Below are 14,894 nucleotides of genomic sequence, written 5' to 3'. Positions count from 1 at the left end.
TTTCCAAGTTAAAATGTATTTTTAAAACTTTATTGCGATATTGCAATGCAGTTAGTTTGCAGTTTGATGCAGTTCATACTAGTTACTACCACCGATAACAAGATGACGAGCGCTACCTTTTGTTGTAGGCCTAGAACTCTAAAAACTCGTGAATCAAAATGTGATTGTGAACATGCATGCAAACATCAACTTGCTTGGACAGTGGCATGCAGTGCAGCTGCATGCCAGTGCCACAACCAGTGGGTTATTTTGCACTTTTTTTTTGCCGATTTAATACTCATTTACTGTGGTAATATAACCACACCCAAATTGGAAATAATTAAAGAACATAGGCAACCTACCATACAATACACTTATAATTTGGTTCTTGATCAAATACTGCTACAAATTTAGGGTAGACTTCTGATCGTTTCTCATTCAACAAGTTGTTTATTTTTTCAATAAAATTTGACCTATTAATCTTTGACCTCAGATAGCATGTTGACCTGACGATGGCGCTATTTTTATTTATCTAATTTACATATAATGCATATGCAATAGATACGTACCTTCTGGCCAATCACATACGTTGCAGACCTTGGTAACATGACGTCATTTGCCCTTGACGCCCATTCATAAAACTATTTCCAAACATTGCGCAAGATGAGCTAGGAATGAGAGCAAAAAGTAGGAAGTCACCACGGTACTTTCCATGGAAACTTTTACCAAACCGACAAAGTCTCCACGGAAGAAAAATCAAGAAGCACAAAGTCACCACGGATATCGATCGTGAAGGACGCTATGGTGTCTTTTGAAATGTCCACGGAAACTATTACCAAACAGGCAAAGTCACCACGCTGATCGATCGCTATTTGCATAACAATGAAACAGGAAACGGGGGTGCTGGATGAGCTGACCTTTGACTGTTGTCTTGTCACAAGCAAGCTAAAGCTTAATCAAGTTAATTAGTCGGGTGGTGGAGGAAGTGGAGGAGCTCTGTGTAATTCCAATGGGAAGTTGGTGTGCATAAAGAATTTCTGCACTTTGGTGCATCTAACTTAGTACAACTGCATTTTCATAGTGTTAATCTTAATTTTAAACTTAAGCAATTAAGAATTTAACATTAAGCTTTTAATTTATGCAGTGGAATATGTGTGTCATGCAATTCCGTAGGGTTTAAACAACTTTTTAAGGCATAAAAAGGGAAAACTTGAAGACTGTAACATGTATAAAAATAAATTGCATGATTTATTATAAGATTGTTTTTGTTTGATGTTCAAAGTACTTAATAAAATAAGAAATTAGAAAAACCTTGGAAAATCAATATTATTTGATATCAGAAGAATTCAATTTGATATGTCTGATGTTCTCTCATGACACAAAAAAAATATTGTCAAAACGTTCATACCAGAGCACTTAATGTAAAATTTCCTTTGGCTAAAACTGGCATTAGGCCTACTTTTATACATATAAATATCTAATTCACATATAGGGTGTTCAAAAAAATCTGGCATGAGTACGGGTCCGGGGACATTGGAAATTGGGACCCAAGTACGGGTACTATACAAGTCTGCCTTGAAGTAAACTTTATATTAAATCTAATGATATGTACTTAAAGTGTATGTAGCTGGGATGAAAAGCCGACCAAGCCGATCAATTGAAAATTGTGAACTTTCAAATATACATTTTTTTCCCGAAAAGACCTAATTTTTTTGTGTGTTTTTGGAAAAAAAAATCCATACGGTATATCTTCAATATGTGATGTCATAATTTTCAATTGATTGTCTGCTTTTCTTCCCAGCTACATACACTTAAAAGAACATATCATAATCATTAGCTTTATAAAGTTTACTTTACAATCCTGTGTTCTACACAGTGCATTTATCTAATTCCAATCCTGAGGGTGGTGTAACTCAAAGCTCGTACGTATTGGTCTGTGTGAGAAGGTTTTCTAATTTAGACTTTTATCTTCACACTGCCACCACTAACAACGCGATATAAATGCGCTATAATTTTTGAGAAAAATGCAAAAATAGGCACAAAGTTGGCCAGCGGTGTAGTACCCGCTTAAGCATTTCAGTCCAAAGAAAATATGCGATAGCACAACATTTAATACAACATTTAAAACATGCTCCAAATTCACTAAAAACATCAAAATCTTCGTCTGGGCCTAAAGATCACAAAAATGTAAGTAACACTGCACATTGAACATAATAATAGTTACTAAGTTATGAAGCTCAGCATGTCTAAGATCAGTTCAATTTGCATGTTGTACAGGCCGGTTGAAAAATGAAAGTTGCTCCGTTTTTTGTTAAAGTGGGGGCAAACTGTTCCTCAAGTTCAAGTGATTTAGGGAAAGAATAGTTACTATGTAAAGTTCAGAAGAGAGATGATAAATAAATATTTAATCCTATTTAATCCAACATTATTTAACTCTTTGCCGTGTACATACTAACTAGACATGGTAGATGGTGCAAACTTTTCATTTTCTGAAGCCTCTAAGCTAGATGAACAATTTGTCTTGATTTTTACTAAAGTTGGAGCAACTTTGGACCCATTCACAACAAGCAATTCGAACTTGGACCTTTTGTGTCCCATAACTTCTTAACTGTAGATTGTATGCGCACAAACATTTCTGGGATCCTTGGGATGGATGAATAATTTGACATCTTGGAAAGTGTTCTTGGTATCAAATTTGCCCCCCTATATACTATCCTATTGGGTCTTTTTGAAGGTCACAGTCTCAAAATTCTGCCTGGCAGACAATTGAATCAAATTCAGTATACCCAATTAAAAAAATTAAAAAAAGCTGGTTGTCAACTTTTACGCAAACTTGCTGGTTGGAACACGGTCTAGTAGGCCAATCAAATTAAGATGAGTAAGGGGTTAACCCATCACTAATTGCAACAGGATCCATTTAATCACCATTCATTTCAAAAAACATTATTATTAAAGAAGTCCCCGAAAATCCAAGTAGTGGAACAGTACCTAATTTGCATAAATCCAAAATGGCTGCTTATACAGGGGTGGAATTTCAAAGTTGATCAAATCCTGTTACTTGCTGTTAAAGTAAATTCACACCAAACCTCAATCCTTTGTGCATCCTTTTAAGGTTGGTCTGAACCCTGGAATTATGGAAACTTTTGGGCCTCATAACAGGGCTGTCAACTTTTTGGAATTGCTTGGCGTGAGACAGAGACGCACCGGGAGTTGGCGACGCCAATGTTCATTTTGACCCATGATTATTTGAGCCTAGTACACTACCCAACAAACACACTTTTACAAAAAACGTTAAAATGTCCGGTTTTATAAAGGGTATAAAATCGTTTAAATAACACTCAAAACATTTTTGAAAACTTTTGAAATCAAGTTATGTTAGGTTCATTAATGTTTTTTTTCTAATGATTTAGTAATGTCCACATCTCACATTGTATTACATTTTCATGTCATAATTTGTATTATTATATATTATATCATATTATATTATATTATATTATATTATATTATATTATATTATATTATATTATATTATATTGTATTATATATTATATTATATTATATTATATTATATATTATATTATATTATATTATATTATATTATATTATATTATATTATTATATATATTATATATATATTATATTATATTATATTATATTATATTATATTATATTATATTATATTATATTATATTGTATTGTATAGTATTATAATTATTCTTATTATATGTCTATTATAGCATATGGAGGATAAAGTGGTCGGTGGTCACAATCAAGAAAGTGTGACGTGATTCAGTATGCAAATTTTATATAAACAATAGCAACAATCATTCATTCTGTTAACACTAGAGGTAGTGTAAATGCCGATTTATATGTTCCAAAGTGCAATACAAATTATGGTAAAAGCTCTTTCCAATACAAAGGTAGCGTATTATGGAATGTTATTTCGAAAGATATTCGTCAAGTCAACTCACTAATGCAATTCAAAAAGAAACTCAAAGAAGACCTGAAATTGTAGCACAACTAATTCTGCAGCTCATACATGTCAAATGTTTTAAATACTTCGTGTTTCTCTTTCAATTATTATTAATTACAAAAACTTGGTTTTCATGCTGTATAATATTTATATAAGGTATTTTAATGCTGTGTAATGTTTATGTAAGCTCAATTTCTTATGGTTTTTAATAATGTATATTCTACGTGTATTTAATGCTTTTATATGTTTGTCTCAGGGCCCTACTGAAAATCAACATTGTAATATTTGTTGAGTAGGTTACCCTGCTTAAATATGGTTAATAAATAAATAAATAAATAAACAATAGGAGGATATAATTCGATTATCAATAATATATATTGTTTGGTTCATATCTACTGATATAAGAGCTTTTAACTATAGAGTATCATGATTTGAAGTGGTCGGAAACCAGGAAATTTGATCAACTTGACCAAGGTATCAGCTCATATGCAAATGCCGCACTGTATGCATAAACAATAGCAACAATAGCGGGGGTATTATTCTATTATCAATAATATTCAATAATATTGTTTGGTTCATATCTACTTAAATAAGAACTTATGACTAAATAATAGAGGATAATTATTTGAAGTGGTCGGAATCCAGGAAGTATGATCAACTTGACCAATGTGATCGGCTCATATGCAAATATCCTATTGTACACGCAAACAATGGGAACAATTGGGGGATATAATTCTATGTTATTCACTATAGGCCCTACTACTTGATACTATACTACTGCAAAAATATTTGTTTGCTTAAAATTGTATTATGGTAAATTAAGATGGGTTCTTTGTTTATTTATTTATGTTTATGTGTATATTCGTTGTTTTGATTAAATTATAATTATTTGTTAATTAAAAGGTGGTACATCGTTATCAGGCCTCGGCTTTGTGATGTACCTACCTTCATCAAATCTTGTTAATACACAATAATTGTATATAATAATGCTATAATGTTTGTATGAGATTGATAAAATAAAGATTGATTGATTGATTGATGAAGATAATTAGGCCTATAGGCCTATGATATGATAATATGCAAAATATAGGATAGGCTTTTACGACATCTAATTATTAAAATATGCACTGCATACATTAATAGAAAATAATGATTTACAATATCTTGGTGTAGATTATTCATCCAGTAGTTCAAAACATTATTTTATAATTATATTCAATCTAGGCCTAGGCCTATATAGTAATAATACTGGAACTATAAAATTTGCAACTCGCTTTGCTACGTTGCTTCCGATCAGATGCCTGATGAAATCCGAAGTTTTCGGACGCAACACGAGCAAAGTGAGTTGCAAATTTTATAGTTCCAGTATGGCAGTATTAGATTGAATTTATAAAATAATGATTTACAATCTTATAAAGATTATAAGATGTGTATCTTTAATGAATGAAGGAGTGAATGAATGAATCTGAGACGAATATATGAATGAATGTATTGTTGAACGAGCGGATGGATGAATGAACGAATGAACTTGTATATGAATGATAGACTATCACCACACCACCACCCCCAAAAACCCAAACCCCCCCCCCCCCCACACACACACACGTGACCACCACCACCAAACACTATCAACATTATAAACAGCAATGATAAAATATAATGTATACTTATCGTCGCACAAAACAGTAGTTTCGAGGATTCGAATAGTGCACTGTGCAACCAGCATTACGATTTTCAACAAGCGTTTCAAAGCGACTGGATTGATAGACTACCGTGGCTACTTTTACAAAAATAGAGAAGTCACCATGTCTACTTTTACCAAAATGACAAAGTCGCCATGGGTGTAAAATAATGTAAAGTGAGCTCAAACTCTATTTTTCTGAATTCTGCGCTCAAAATCAAAAGCTATAAATTAGGCCCTATATACATTGAAGATATAGTTGATGAACGTGGGGTCTGCAGGTATACATGTGTGGGGTGTGTGGGTTTTTGTTGTTAGTGTGAATATACGCTTTACATGCTTACTCCAAAAAAGTTGAGACCATTGTATACTGTACCACCAGAAACCCTCATCGGTGCTATCTACTGTAGATAGCAAGCTACACAATCTTACATGTGCTATCTCAGTAGAGATGGTATTAATTATGTATCATGCTGTGTTCCATATGTATAGAAAATTATAATATACGAGTGTGTATAATTATGCCCTTATAGTCCCAGTATCTACAGTATGCAGTTCAATTGCGGTACCTCTTCAGGTTCGTATATAATTTATAGGTCTTTTGGTGTCAAGTTGATCGCTAATCTTAAGGGGCACTTCGTATAATCAACATCATCATCCCCATCATCATCTTGCTCCAAGGCCATAAGATGGTATATAGCCAGTTTTAATTATGTATGACATGGTATGTAGGCCCTACTATCATGCTTTTTAATATAGAAAATTAGGCTATAATATGCGAGTGTATAGGCCCTAGACCCAGCAGTGTTCACGTCACAGCATGCATTTTAAGTGTTCAATTGCGGTATAGGCCTACCACTCTAGTCTAAGTTCACTATATGATTTATAGGTCTTTTGGTGTCAAGTTAATAGCCAATCTTAATCTTCGTAATCACTGACATCATCCCCACCCGTCTTGCTCCACAAAACTTATAATATTATACCATCAGAAATCTGGGAGTCATAGTTTTGTGCATGGGCTTGTTTAGCATAGTCATGACTTTGAGTACAACTTTGTAAACAAGCGATCTGCTAGACACTAGGCATACAGTCATGGAGTTATGTGAGCAAAGTCATGGAGTTATGTGAGTCATGATAATACGGTGCTATCAACTGCATGCGGTATGATAATAATCATTTAGGCCTACAAAGCGGTTTTTAATAGCCATATTTGGCGGTTCTCGGCCGGGCGCGATTACCTGGCTGATGGTGACTGTACCCACTAAGTTTCATGCCCAATATGACAGTTTTTACTAATTTGACCTCAGAGACCCCTGGTGACCCCAAAATGACCTTCCAGAAATTTGGCTCTAAATGTTGACTGTAGGGCCTACCCACCAAGTTCCATGCCCATACGACAGTTTTTACTAATTTGACCTCAGATGACCCCTGGGTGACCTTCCAAAAAATGGGCTTTAAATGTTGACTGTACCTACCAAGTTTCATATCCACACGACACTTTTAGTAATTTGACCTGAGATGACCACTGGGAGGTGGCCCGGGGTCAGATGACTTAGTGAACATAAACTTCTTCTTGCCAGTACAGAACTACGACTTAACGAACATAAACTTCTTCTTGCCAGGACAGAACTACACCCACCCAAAAAATGTAAATGATTTGATCATAAGGATATTCTTCGTATTCAGAATGCAATTATTTTGGTGTGTCTGATGGCTCCACAAAAACACCATACAAACGTTGTTGTCCAATTAGCTCCAATTCCTTAAGGGGTGGGGTATGAACGTTTGGACAGTATTTATTTTAGACATTAGAGCACATCAGACATATCGAATTGCATTCTGAATACGAAGAATGTCATTCTGATATCAAATAATTTTGATTTTTGAAATTCGCAATTTAATACACATTTTATGGCAAATCATTAAAAATTGATATTTTTGATATTTAACAGTACTTGAAGTAAACTTTATAAATCTGATGATTTATACTTAAAGTGTATGTAGGTGGGATGAAAAGCCGACGATCAATTGAAAATTTTGACCTTTCGTATTGAAGATATGGATTTTTTCCCAAAACACCAAAAAAATTAGGTCTTTTTGGAAAAAATCCATATCTTCAATATGAAAGGTCAAAATTTTCAATTGACTGTCGGCTTTTCCTCCCTGCTACATACATACACTTTAAGAATATATCATTAGATTTATATAATTTACTTCGAGGACTCCGTCCTATATATCAAAATTTGAAAATATCAAATTTTTATAATTTGTCATAAAATTTGTATTATATTGTGATTTTCAAAAAATGAAAATTATTTGATATCAGAAAGACATGCTTCGTATTCAGAATGCAATTCGATAGGTCCGAGGTGCTCTCATGTCCCACAAAAAATACTATACTGTCGAAACGCAATAAACGCTCATTTTAGATCCCTTAAACCTATTTCAATATTATATAGGCCATATGGCCCTACTTTATACTGAGTCGGTTTATACTTTTTTTTTTATAGTCTTGCATGCTATATATCACGCATCTTACGTAGGCCTATAATTAGGCGTATTATAGCACTAACCGATTCGTCACGAAGACAAAGCATGAGGATAATTATTAAGTATAGGCTATATTGTGTGCAATGTAAACGACAGGAGGATAAAATTCGATTGTAAATATAATTATATTGTTCGCTTCATATCTACTCAAATACGAGTATATCCCAAACAAGTTGAAAAATGTTGCCAAAAAAAAATTAACACAAGTCCCTTCAGTTTATACATGAATTAACTTAACAAGTTTTGTCAATTATACTATTTATCTTCAGGCCCGGCTTATCTACGGCCCTGCTTCAGTCAATTTTTTTAATAACACATTATTTTCTTGAATGTTGAAGACTATAATGAGCAACCAGTATTAATACGATTTTAATACGTTTTAAGCGACTGGGTCAATAGACTACCGTGTCTACTTTTACAAAAATGACAAAGTCACCACGGCGTAAAATAAAATGGACTTGTTATACCGCCCTCATACACGTGATCACTCTCGTGGCGACTTAGCTATTTCTGTAGGAGTTTCCATGGCGTCTTTGCCATTTCTGTTCTATATTCCGTGGAAGCTTTTATGGAGACTATGTCATTTTAGTTAAATTTACTACCTGGCAAGATACGTAGTAGCAACGTAGAGAATATTCACGATCGACGAAGCTTCAACGTTGCACTGTGCAGGTTCATTTTACAACTTGCTTCCGTATAGTACAGACCATTTAAATATTGCTCTGAAACTAATTTTGGATAAAAAGAACATTTGACTGATCTTTGATTTGACAAAAACATGGAAATAAACAACAACATCATCATCACCACAACAAGCTTCAGTAACAAATATCACCAGCCTCACAAAATAGACGAAGGGTTTGAAGAAATACCAGCTGGACAATCTATTGCAATGGATTCTAATTTATTTTCCACCAGTGAGCCATTGAAGAAGCGTGTGAGACGGTGCAGAAAATCAAGACCAAGAAGAAGGAAAGCCAAACTACATAGACTTGAACCAGATCAGAATGGAAACAACTGGAGATACAGCATTGGAGCTCCAAGAAATGACAATGAATTTCTACTCAATCAAAGTAAGTGGCAGCTTGATCCAAAATCAGGTACATATAAAATTATGTATGATCATGATGATGATTTTAGCTGTCCGAGTCCCCACTTTGATATGTCATATCAATCACTAAAGTCCTCTACTACTCTACCATTTTCAGGTCTTCATGGTTGTTTTCAAGAAACCGATCCGGAGGTAGCTTTTCCATATGCGACCAGTGACGACGAGGGAGAGACATGCCCAATTTGTCATCATACAGAACCAAGAAAAGACAGTGGTGTGGAAAGCGAAGGTGAGACAACTTCAGATTATGCAACTTCACCATTAGACACAAATAGACATGTATGTTTACCAAATGACATGTCCTCACTACACATCCATTCATCCATTGATGATGATGTGACAGTGAGCGGTCCAGATCCAAGTTTTGTGGAGAGAAACTTTGAAGCCGAATATGAAGAGAACATGATGAGAGTGTTACAAGATAGTTCCCAAGAAGAACTTGTGATTAAATGCAGACAGCTTATGGACAGAGTGAAGGAACTGGAAAATCATAAAGGAAAGGGATCTTCAACCAAACTCGCTAGACTTAGTAGTTAACATGTAATTTACAGCTCTCAGAGGAATCCGAAGGAACTCGCTGATAGATAGCAGAAGTTATCTTTTTCATGAATGTTATTTGAGTTGAACATTAATTGTTTTGGGATTAACCAAATGGTATGTGTCTATGATGTACATGTATTTATGTTTTTCAATTTGAAATGAACCAACTGCTAATATTACCTGTAATAAACATTTCAAAATCTATTTAAAAAAATGTAAGTTCCATGTCGATTGAACATGATGATGCAAAATATTTCAGCCACAAATGTAATTTTAAAGGAATATTTTGTGATTCTGACATCCTCTTTTAATTGTTCATTAGATATCTTCAAAAAAACTTACTCCCAAAATTTCAGTTGATTCTGGTAATGTGTTTGTGAGTTATGCATGATTGTGTATTAATGCTGTAATTTCATTTTGATAACAATACAGAACATACAAATTTCACAATTGAATCTTTAAATTTTCACTTTGTTTGTGTCAAAGATACATCTCAATTAGGACAAGACATAAATATTGTCTTTGAATTTATGTAAATCTTACAAATTGTGATTTTTAGTCTCGCAAATTTTGGATGGAAGTATTGTTTGATTCTGAGCCTGCTTCAATTTTTTTTAAACGATAATTGACAGAATGTAAATTCTCTGTATGTTGCATCTGTAGGTGCCATTCAAACATCATTTGACAAATAAATCGGGGTGTTAACTGTTAATATTTAAAGAACCATAAATAAATTTGCTGCAACCTTGCAAAACTAATTGTATCCATACATGGGAAGATATCACGCCCACACCAGATCTATATTTGTTGTGACGTTGACAGTTGAATATAGTAACCAATGAACCGTGCACTGAGCAAACAATACCAAGGTGGTGATACTCCCAGATCAGATTGACCTTTAATGAATTCAATGAGCTATTCCATTTAAAATCCACACTACCCCTGTGGAAGATTTAGCTAAAATCTGCCACAGAGATGATCAATTTTGGATAGAATAGACAATTGGGTAACTTCTATTTGTAATACTCACTCCAGTTGTGGAAGATATAGGTAAAGCCATTATACAGGGGGAGTATGGGTTTCAAAATGATTACCTCTGACCAATTACATTCAAAATACATACTCCCCCTGTGGAAGATATTTCCAAAATCTTCCACAGGGGAATGTGGATTTCAACTGGAATAGCCCTATATTACGTGTGTGCAATCTGATTAGCATCCGGTCATATGACGTTAAACAAGCCACAGATGGCACTTTTTCACATATGGACCAATTTACTGCATTCAACTGTGTAGGCGTTTGTACATTGTACATGTGGCAGTCTATATTTATACCATGTTGATTATTTTCCTTACAGGTGTAGTGGACTGAGCATACTCCTATTGTGGAAACTCATCAGAGCGAACCTAGTCTAGTACCGCCTTCTTTGAATATGGTACGGTAACTGGGCTTGGATATTTATTCAATATCTCTCTGTCAATGACGTAAAAGGCTTTGAAAATTGTTTGGTTGGTGCAAATCGGCTCCACCTATAGACCTGGTGTCACTACTTAACATTCAGATACTAAATTGTATTGTACATGTAACTATTGATTTCCAGTCATTTGGTTAGATCAAATGAGAAAAGAAAATTATTTGTGACCTGTTGCTAAAAAAACAAATCTTGATAAACAAAAAGTGCAATGAAAGAAAAAATACTGAAAATTAAGCACATCTTTTGGGTAAAAGCAGGGATATAGGTTTTCAGAATTAATGTGGAATTCCAAATTTTAAATCTAAATTTCTGCACTTTCATTTATTTTCAGTCCATTTTGAGGCTTTTTAGCACAAATTCACATGTGTTTTCCTGATTTTTTTCAGGATATTGGCTTACTTACATGTACATTCCTGCAATAGGCATTCACCAACCAGACAATTTTGAAGCTTTTTCACAAGAGTTGCTGTGTTGTGGTTATATGTAACTTTATTATTTAACCTGCTTGTCAATAAATAAAATGATAAGCAATGAAGCAAATTATGCATTACTATACTTGAAATCTTAATAAACATGTGTTGTGAATTATCACACTTTTCAAATTAAAATAATTATTGTGTTCTGTTTCAAAATTTAATTTTGTTCAAGACATTGATTTATTTCTCAAGTTACTTATTTTCTGTAGAAATTTTGATTTGTAGGGAATTGACGTAGAGGATTTTAGTTGTGTATAAATTGCATGACGTAAGAAGTTGTTCAATTCCTACGTAATTTTGTGAGAATCTTTTACCATTTCAGGTACCTGGAAGTGGATCCATGTGATTGGCGTGTTGGTCATGGTCCTGTGGAGGGCACCTGATGAAGAAGCCACTCACAACACCAACTACAGTCTAACAGGAATACTCAGGTTTCCTGATTCTAAGGTTTGCTGAGGTAGTATTCTTAGCATGTGTCCTGTCTGCACCCCACTTGAACCCCTTGCCATACTCTGGGTTGCCAACTTGTAAGGAAAGTATTGTTGGATTTTTGAAGTGCAAAATAATCCATCAATTACAGACTCGGTACCATTTGCATTATCACTCAAATATCATGCAACTGCCTTGATATTTAACAAATCACACCCATCTACTTGTTCACACCATTAATTTGTTTGAAAAAAAATACCACTCAAGTTGGTAAATTGCAAAAGATTTTGGGAGCTCCCGTTTAATGTGGGGAGGTTGGCAACCCTGGATAATGAATTGCTTAGAAATTGAATGAATTAAGGGGGTACTGCATCCCTGCTCAATTTTGTGCCTATTTTTGCATTTTTCTCAAAGATTATAGCACATTGGTGACAAGTAAGATATGTATATTATAGGGGCAAGGACTGCAACTACTGCACTGGAAATTTTATTTCAGCACAGACAACAGTTGTGGAGTTACAGTTAAAAATGAGGGAAAACCAATATTTGATCAATAAATCAATAACTACTTGCCTTGAGTTGCTGAATTTTCAGTGCAGTAGTTGTTAGTCCTTGCCCCTATAATATACATATCTTACTTGTCACCAATGCACTATAATTTTTGAGAAAAATGCCAAAATAGGCACAAAATTGGTCAGGGGTGTAGTACTCCCTTAATGTGAATAGTGTGTGGTACAACTGTGCACATTTTGAGCTTGCATATACTTGCCCATTCAGTTTCCGAGTACAAATGAACAACCATTACGGTAATGTATATAATCCAGTGCACCCCAAAAGCACTAACAGTTGATTAGTTATTCACATATTTCCGACTAATACACAGCCTCAACAAAGAAAATAACCTCAATGAGTTTATATTAAGGGGGTACTACACCCCTGGCCAATTTTGTGCCTATTTTTAAATTTTTTTACAAAAATTATAGCGCATTGGTGACAAGTAAGATATGTCTATTATAGGGGCAGGGACTACTGCCCTGGACATTTTATTTCAGCACAGACAACAGTTGTGGAGTTAAAGTCAAAAATGAGGGAAAACCAATATTTGATCAATAAATCAATAACTACTTGTCTTGAGTCACCAGTGTTTTATTAGTTTTTGAGAAAAATGCAAAGATAGTCACAAATTTATCAAAGGGTGTAGTACCACCTTAAGCACCAGAGAAAAACATGATTTTGGAAACCAAAAAAGAAAAGAAAAAGCACACAGTTTATAGTTATTTATGTCTCTAACTCTTTTTAAAAATTTTGTAAAAGTAAAACAAAATCAAAAACAAACATTTTTTGGCTTTTTCAAAAAGAAATGCAATTGTACCCAAAAATGCAATTGCAGCCACAAATACTGTGAGTTATGTTTTCCTCCAGTGCCTAGATTGTATTCAGAAATTATTTTATATGCTCATATTCATGCTAGGAGCAATAGAATGATTTGCAGCGCATTATTACTAATGTATGACAAAATTGACAGAACCCTGATCTCCATATACCAGGAACATGTTGGTAGGTACTAGGAGCTATACAGGTTTGGTAAGAAAATTACAATGAATGACTTTTTTCTAACTAGAAAACCATGGCATAATTGCTAGTTACACCTTGTTTGGAACTTGGAAGAAAATTCATGTCATATTTTCTAGCATGACTAACATCAGCATATCATTGGCATTGCTACTCATGATATTGATATTTACTTTTGTGTGGTGTTGTCATTGTGCTCTTGACAGGAGTCACTCGGCCAGCTTCACAAGGACACATAAAAAGTAAGTGTGTAATGTTAAAATTACAACAAATTGATGGGTTATAGATTTAAGTGAAGCTGTAATCAAAATATTCATCACCATAAGACGATGCAAGATGATTCTACAAGAATCAGGTGTTTTTTCTCAATAAACGCCCTAACTACATGATTAATGGACAAAGTTATACTTTGTTTTATATACAAAGATTTTATTTTACAAAAGTTATAATTGTTAAGTGTTCAAGATTTACATAACATAACAAGCTTGTATGTCAGATAGCCTTTGCATTGGCTTATTTCATCATCTTATCTTATCTTGTAATGACTTGATGTATTCTGGAATAACTTGTGCTTTGTTTACATTTTTGAGAGTTAATTTTAATAAACATCCTACTTATGTTTGAACAGAATAAAAAATAAATGTTACATTTTTGAAAGCCTTTTATTTTGTCTGTTATGTATAGTATAGAATAGGGAATATTTCCCCATTTTGAGTCCTATAACTATAAGAAAGTGATGTGATCAAAATGAATGATTTGTTGAGCAAATCGAAATTCAGTTTAAATTCTATTTCATGGGCCATTTTCTGAGTTTTCTTTTGCTGAAAACTGTCACAATTACAGTTGTCCCAACAGCTCAGAACTTAATAATGTATAATGGCTACATCTCAAAATCAATATTACCAACAAATGATTTGTTTAGCTTGATCACATCACATAAATTTGTCCTAGACTGTGTTAGAATGGATATTTTAAACAGTACTCTGAACAAAATAGTGAAGTACTTTAATATTTCATCACCACATCCGTGGGACTTCATCAGAATTGTGACAGGAGCGGTAATGTGACTCACAGGAAAACCAGGAGTCACATGACCTAGACTGTGTACA

At 34.0% G+C, this 14,894-nt stretch overlaps 2 protein-coding genes and 1 long non-coding RNA gene across 7 annotated transcripts in view; 2 read left to right on the top strand and 1 right to left on the bottom strand.

The window, feature by feature from the left end:
* LOC140148531 (protein O-linked-mannose beta-1,2-N-acetylglucosaminyltransferase 1-like) overlaps positions 1-459 on the bottom strand; it is a 57,466-nt gene extending 57,007 nt beyond the window's left edge. For 2 of the 3 annotated variants that reach the window (XM_072170523.1, XM_072170524.1), the window contains exon 1: positions 342-459. The gene's annotated coding sequence lies outside the window, so the exon portion shown is untranslated. The remainder of the gene's footprint in view (positions 1-341) is intronic. The other variant, XM_072170525.1, reaches the window with a different exon arrangement.
* The window catches only part of LOC140148544 (uncharacterized), a 219,309-nt gene that overhangs the window by 177,194 nt on the left and 27,221 nt on the right, over positions 1-14,894 (top strand). The gene's annotated exons all lie outside the window — the stretch shown is intronic.
* LOC140148540 (uncharacterized) lies at positions 8,802-14,431 on the top strand. 3 transcript variants are annotated; one of them, XM_072170535.1, is made up of 5 exons: positions 8,802-9,256; positions 9,392-9,948; positions 11,192-11,269; positions 12,107-12,231; positions 13,992-14,431. In XM_072170535.1, exons 1-2 carry the CDS (start codon positions 8,962-8,964, stop codon positions 9,829-9,831), a joined length of 735 nt encoding a protein of 244 aa, XP_072026636.1. In that variant the 5' UTR covers positions 8,802-8,961; the 3' UTR covers positions 9,832-9,948; positions 11,192-11,269; positions 12,107-12,231; positions 13,992-14,431. The 3 variants fall into 3 exon arrangements, with proteins under 3 accessions (XP_072026636.1, XP_072026635.1, XP_072026637.1); XM_072170534.1 differs by having other exon boundaries at positions 12,107-12,241; XM_072170536.1 differs by lacking the exon at positions 13,992-14,431 and having other exon boundaries at positions 8,804-9,256; positions 9,392-9,523; positions 12,107-12,589.

This window comes from Amphiura filiformis, chromosome 3 (assembly GCF_039555335.1).
Source record: "Amphiura filiformis chromosome 3, Afil_fr2py, whole genome shotgun sequence".
Classification (NCBI taxonomy): Eukaryota; Metazoa; Echinodermata; class Ophiuroidea; order Amphilepidida; family Amphiuridae; genus Amphiura; species Amphiura filiformis.
Note: the sequence above shows the minus strand (reverse complement) of the source record. Positions and strands in the feature narration are given on the sequence as shown.

Bases quoted from the DNA above. Each gene is read 5' to 3' on its own strand.
- LOC140148540 (XM_072170535.1), top strand. From the start codon at position 8,962: ATGGAAATAAACAACAACATCATCATCACCACAACAAGCTTCAGTAAC. The intron at 9,257-9,391 runs GTAAGTGGCAGC...TACCATTTTCAG, and splicing joins TGAATTTCTACTCAATCAAA to GTCTTCATGGTTGTTTTCAA.